General features: G+C 39.4%; 1 protein-coding gene across 1 annotated transcript; it reads left to right on the top strand.

The window, feature by feature from the left end:
- The first annotated feature begins 217 nt into the window (after window positions 1-217).
- On the top strand, window positions 218-5,678 carry LOC111260733 (uncharacterized). Its single transcript, XM_022833696.2, has 7 exons — window positions 218-671; window positions 1,072-1,161; window positions 1,888-2,043; window positions 2,505-2,609; window positions 3,661-3,831; window positions 4,512-4,616; window positions 5,186-5,678. The coding sequence occupies exons 1-7, from the start codon at window positions 482-484 to the stop codon at window positions 5,281-5,283; spliced, it is 915 nt and encodes a 304-aa protein (XP_022689431.1). The 5' UTR covers window positions 218-481; the 3' UTR covers window positions 5,284-5,678.
- The last annotated feature ends 228 nt before the right edge of the window (window positions 5,679-5,906 follow it).

Raw genomic sequence — 5,906 nt, 5'->3', positions numbered from 1 at the left:
GTTAGTGACGTCCTTATGATATGTTGTTATTAATTTTCAGCGTGAAGTGTATCAACTCAGGAGTAAGCATAAACAACTTAGATAAATTTAGTGGGCTAGGCACGCAAAGGTACACGTTTCAGTACTATGTAATAGTCCAGAGAAAATACAGATAATAGAATCAAGTTTTATGGTCGAGATCGACGTCATTAGGGTGATTGGCATAAATACCGAACGCAGGTCCGCAGTACGCCACTCGTTACGTATAAGCGATTGGCTCTGTGTGTAAGGAACTGTTGTGTTCGTCAAGTGCCCAGAGGCAGACTTGGCCTATTTCGTATCGCGCCTAACAGCGACCTTTCTCGATGTGAAGTTGTTTACCAGCGTCACCATTTGTTACAAAGCATTGAGTGTCTACTTTGTGACGACGGAATTAACCATTTATGTGAGGCCTTATTAGCGCAAGCATACGAGTTGCCCAGGCCTGCACTCTTCTTCCACAATGCATCATCTTCTAATGAGCTTCGTTTTCTTACTACGTTATGCTACTTCAGCCGTAGCAGATGGCTGTCCCCCATTAGTCGATGCTGATAGTACAACGCTATGTATAGCTGATAATAACTGGCCAGAATGCAAAAATATAAGTCATAACATGGAATGTGTTCAGTGTGGAGGATTAAGGCCAGAAATTGGTTAGTATTCCACATGTTACGCTTATATTTTTGATCTTTTACGTTAATGTACGACTTCATCGATCGCCGTACCACTAAAAAAACTCTTTTTATGTATTCGTTTATCGTATCGATTATAACGATTCATTTTGCAAGAGAGGTACGAGATGTTATTAATGGGGCATATTTGAAACGCTGTACACATAAGAACAAGTTGGCATCAAACGTACCCTTCAACCCCACATCATAGTTACATAGGGTCGGTTCCTGTTTCTAAACAACAACAGAAAACACTTTCATTGAGGGGACCATCGATATTGGAGTACTCCAATCCCTAGGTCAACGAATACGAGCGAAGGACCATAGAAAAATGTAGCATATTATAAAGAATACATGATAAAACGTTTCTGCTCGTTTCTAGTCTATGACAATACCACGTACAACTTCGTATGGACGGATAACGTGCCTATCGAATCTGTGAAACTGAGTTGTGAGGACACAGTTGCATGCAGTACGTATTATCGATGCACATCTATAGCAAATAATTTTTTTAGCTAATATATTATTACATGAATAGGTACGTCAATAGATCGGTTGCAAAATGAGGAGTCTTACCTGTCTCTAATTTATCACTAGGTTAGCCACGATTGTATCACTGTCTGAGACAGGAACGTTCCTTAGCGATAATGTAGCATTTTTTTTTACCTGAGGGTGCTTGTTCCATCGTTCTAGCAAGTAAGAGCAACTTTTCGTTTGTTTTATAGCAGATCAATAGAAACCGCAGGTAAATTTTTACCACACATCATTAGATTAACCCTCACTAAATAAGACCTATTGTGTTGTGCTAGCTCAACCGGCCTGAGACGTCGCTGATCTGAATCTGCCAATTGTCAAAATTGGCAAAATGTCAACAAAGTGACCTATTGTTTATTTAATTTCATAGCCGTGAGGAAACAAAAATCGATTGAGGTGCATACGAGTAACAGCCAAACACCACAACTAGACCATAGGCTTGTCTATTTATTACTGATACGACGAGAGTTATGGTCTAATCATTCTCAGATTATTGTTAATTTCTATAGAATAATCGTTAGCTCTAATGAGTTGCTCGATCTTCTGTCACGCAGGGCTGAGGTCCCTGAGGACTGATATCCGACTAAAGGTCTATTCCGCAAGCAATCGTTGTTTTATTGGCCTACGCCTTCTACTGAATAAGTGTAACGTGTTTATCTTGCAGAGTGTAACTTGACGTTAAATCTCCAAGAGAAAGAAATTCGAAATGGCAAATGTCGAGGTGGCTACAGTTCAACAGAATGTCTTCTGGAAAAGAAGACGGGTTGTCAAATCGGCAAGGATACGAAATTCCACGGGGGACCAGACACACTTGAATGTGGTAAAATTTCTAGACTTGACCTACAGATGATTTCGATTCAACTAGCAACTTGAAAGAAACGCATCACATCGTTCTGGCGAGTGTGGTGCTCATTTAGATTGCTAAATACTTATTTATCGGTACACGGCCATTAAATGTTTACATTTTCGTATCAATCTGTTTACTCATTGTTATACGATATGATCGAGGTGATCTTCCGAGCCAAGGAAGGCAAAGTACCCCATGGTACCTTAGGCAGGACGCCCCAAAACGATTACTTTTACAGTACACGTAGTTCGACGTTATAACAGCTCTCTGCGGATCGTCTATTGCGGACTTGTGCAACGATACGCACGGAACAATTTAAAAAAATTATCGTGCGGTAACGTTCGAATAAAGTTGATTTATTCGAGTCACCATCTTGCAAATTATGATTACAGACGCACATATGAACATTAAATGCATTTTGCTATGAATTTCAGGAGGACACGACCCGCCCAAATGCACAGTGACGGACAGACCTGACCTGATCAAGTCTGTGACGGCGATCTGTACACCGAAGAAGATCGACGATAAGTTTTGTGAAGGTTGTGGCCCGATTTTTCTGTTTTAGAACTATTCAGACCTCTGGGAACTACTAAATCCCATTGTAATAGGCTCGTAAATTAATTACACGATATTATTAGCTAGGATTATGGAGCCACATTTTTTTCTACTCAGCAAATAACATATTTTTGCTTCTAGAGTATTCGATAGTATCTTCGACAGACGCCTTGTGTCTTTTTCTATTAGGAAGCTTAGAGGCTGCTAAAAATGCAAGATCTACGGGGCAATTTTCAAAAGCAGCGCAGTTATTTTACAAAGTTTGTAGGCCGTTGACAAACACTGACCGATTTTATGCTTCCTACAGCAGGTCCTTTTCTAGGTATCCGGTTCTATCAAGTCTATCTGCTGCGGAGCACAAATTTGGTAGCATTTAATGATTGTAACGACGATAATGATATGTATTGAGAATAGCCCCAGCGTAGCAACTGGCAAGGCTTTCCTACGGACTGAAAAATGCTAGTTCTACACAGCTATGAATGAGCATATACAGTATCTACAGATCTCTAGCGGAAATCGTTGGTGAATTATGTAGTAGACAATACAAAGGCTGTGTAAGGTACACGAGAAGCATGGCCTACCGCTCTATCTATTTATATAGCAAACACCTTTCATACGAAATATTTGTGTTACAAACGTGACACAGCCTTACGATATGCGTGCTTGTCCTTGCTACTGCGACAGTTGTCCTCTTCGTTTTTCGATCAATTCTTTTTGCGTCTTTATATTACAAAGCCTTTTTGAAGGGCTTTCAAAGGCCTTTTGAAGCTCTCGTAGTTTGTGAATCATATATGAGAGTGTGATTACGAGACGTCTGTTGAGTCGTATTTTAATCTATTAATATGCTACAGTAGTATTAGTGCTACCTGTCTTGTACATGGGAATTAGTTCTGGGAGTTGACATAAACATCAAATCCAGTTCGAAAGGTCCCATCTTCCCTCTTCCAAAGTGTTCCGAGTAGCCTGCACGAATAGGAATGAAATTATCAATTTTAGTTAAATGTACAGATAAATTTAATAGGCTGTGTTCTTTAGATTGCCAGCTTCATTTAGACTATGCAAAAAGATACAGCTGCAACTTTGATTGGACGTCACAAACGTTTATTGCGAACGCGGATGATCTCTGCCACATTGACGGCGATCTGATAGCGAACGTTACGTGTGTGGATCGGCCGTGTGACGACTTCCATTACGACGCGACGTGTTGTAAGATAATTCTGTTTATTATACCTATTGCCACGGGCGAATTATACTCTGTTGTTTCTTTTTGATGGAACTTCCGTGATATGCGAAATTGACCTTTTGTTAGATGTACATAGAATCTTTGCCCATTTACTTGGTGTCAGTTCGCGGTTTGTTGTAGAAAGTTGTTATGTTTTAAGTTTAGTTTACTTTAGCTGTGTCATGGAATGAGTGTTGGGTGATAATTACTGGCCTGCTAATAATCGTAGGTACGGGTCGTAATCTAGGTTCGAACAGGGGCATTTCGTGCTGGGATCCTTAATGGTGATATCGGACGGAAAATTCGAAGCAATATATATAGATATATATAGTTCGTAATTGCTTCAGCTAAGCCTGAATTCTTGACGAAAGACCGTTGATTTCAGTTGATCTATTTTAGGACAGGAAGTCTCAGGCAGCTCGCATTTGATCACACGTATTATGATACAACCATGCCAGTAAGAAAGCTTGAATTGGTTACCCCTGGTTCTTTCAATATCGTAAATGAGCAAAATCAGAATTTTATCAGCTTGGATTCATCAACGCGGAATAATCAAAGTACGTTTATAGATAACGTAAACGTAAGATAATTCGGTATCTCTTGAGACTACCTTGATTTACCTACGATCAGTCCTACATCATTTAATTGCATTGTTTTTTCATAGCTAACACTGATGGAAACATCACATGCCAGGTGAACGCTTCCATAAAGAGAAGGATCCGTGAAAAATCGATCCAATGTATCGTGTCCAAAAACAAGACCTGTGAAGGTGAGATATATTCAAATCCCCATCTAAAATTGCACTCACGCCATCATAGTTAATAAGGCAAAATTATGTTATGAGTAAGCTGCATAGTACTCAAGTTCAGAGTTGAATTTTGTGGCTGAATTGTCGTTTGTCACTAACGGCCTGTAATTTGTATATCGATCCCTATTCATATTGGCCTACTGATCTATTTTCAAACGGGTCCTATCCGGCGTTTCAAACTAAACCCGCTGAAAAAGATGTTGTTTGTTTGAAATGAATGAGAAAAATGTTCGAAAAAAAAAAACATAATTTTTGTCTATTATGGCTGGCTGTACAAGGAATCACCTTGATACCGTCCACGCTGAAGTGACTTTTTGAAGAACAGGATGCTATTCAACGAAAATTGTAAAAGTATAAATATGAAGTAAAGAAAAAAGTATGTACGAATACTACCGTCATCCAGCAAATATCTATAGTAGTTTTCAATATTACGGCTTGGGCCGTGCTATGGCAGTTTTTCTTTTAGCTCAAAAATCTATCTGTTTTATTATAACAACATTTTGTCTCATTTTTTTGTGGACGTATTACAGCATGCTATTTGATGATAACGACGTCGGCCTTAAAGATTAAGCCGACATTTATCGGCTCCATGTTATCGCTGCTTTTGCTTTTCATCGATCGCGGATAGGATCGCAGATCTCGTCACCCACGTTACCGAGATAGAACGTACCCCATCAATATTGTTCCTATCGAAAGAGTTAGATAAAGCTGTTCGATTTTTGTGCCGCCAGGCAAAATGGCAGAACGCGTGATTATACATACATATCTAAAACAAATAAAAATACATATTGATTCAATGTAAGCTGCCAAATGGACGGGATGTACAGGCGTGTAGCTGGAAATCAAGGAATAGTAAAGCCCTCAATGCGAAGTTTATCAATGGTCGACAGGGTTTATGTGCATGTTACTCTATAAACGGCTACGACAAACAACGCAATAACTGTACAGGCCAATTTGTAACCTGAAGTTTGTCGAGAAAATAAATGCTAGCTCGGTGGAGAGTGAATTGTTGTGTTTAGGAAACGGAACTATTGTTTGATTATGAAGTACTTCCTTAGTTTTCCATAAGAGACGTCGTCAGGGAGAGCGGGAGTCGTCCATTTTTTTTCTACCTCGAGAAGCTAATCTCGTTAAAACAAGTAACTAGCATGTGGATAAATGATTGTTGGCCAAGTCTAATTAGTACTTTCCACTATTGTCCGTAGCACTGTTTACGAAGATCCAGGCTTAAATAAAAGTTCCCAATGTTGC

This window comes from Varroa jacobsoni, unplaced genomic scaffold (genome assembly GCF_002532875.2).
Source record: "Varroa jacobsoni isolate VJ856 unplaced genomic scaffold, vjacob_1.0 scaffold_471, whole genome shotgun sequence".
NCBI classification, from domain to species: domain Eukaryota; kingdom Metazoa; phylum Arthropoda; class Arachnida; order Mesostigmata; family Varroidae; genus Varroa; species Varroa jacobsoni.
The sequence above is the reverse complement of the archived record's forward strand: the minus strand, read 5'-3'. Positions and strand labels throughout refer to the sequence as shown.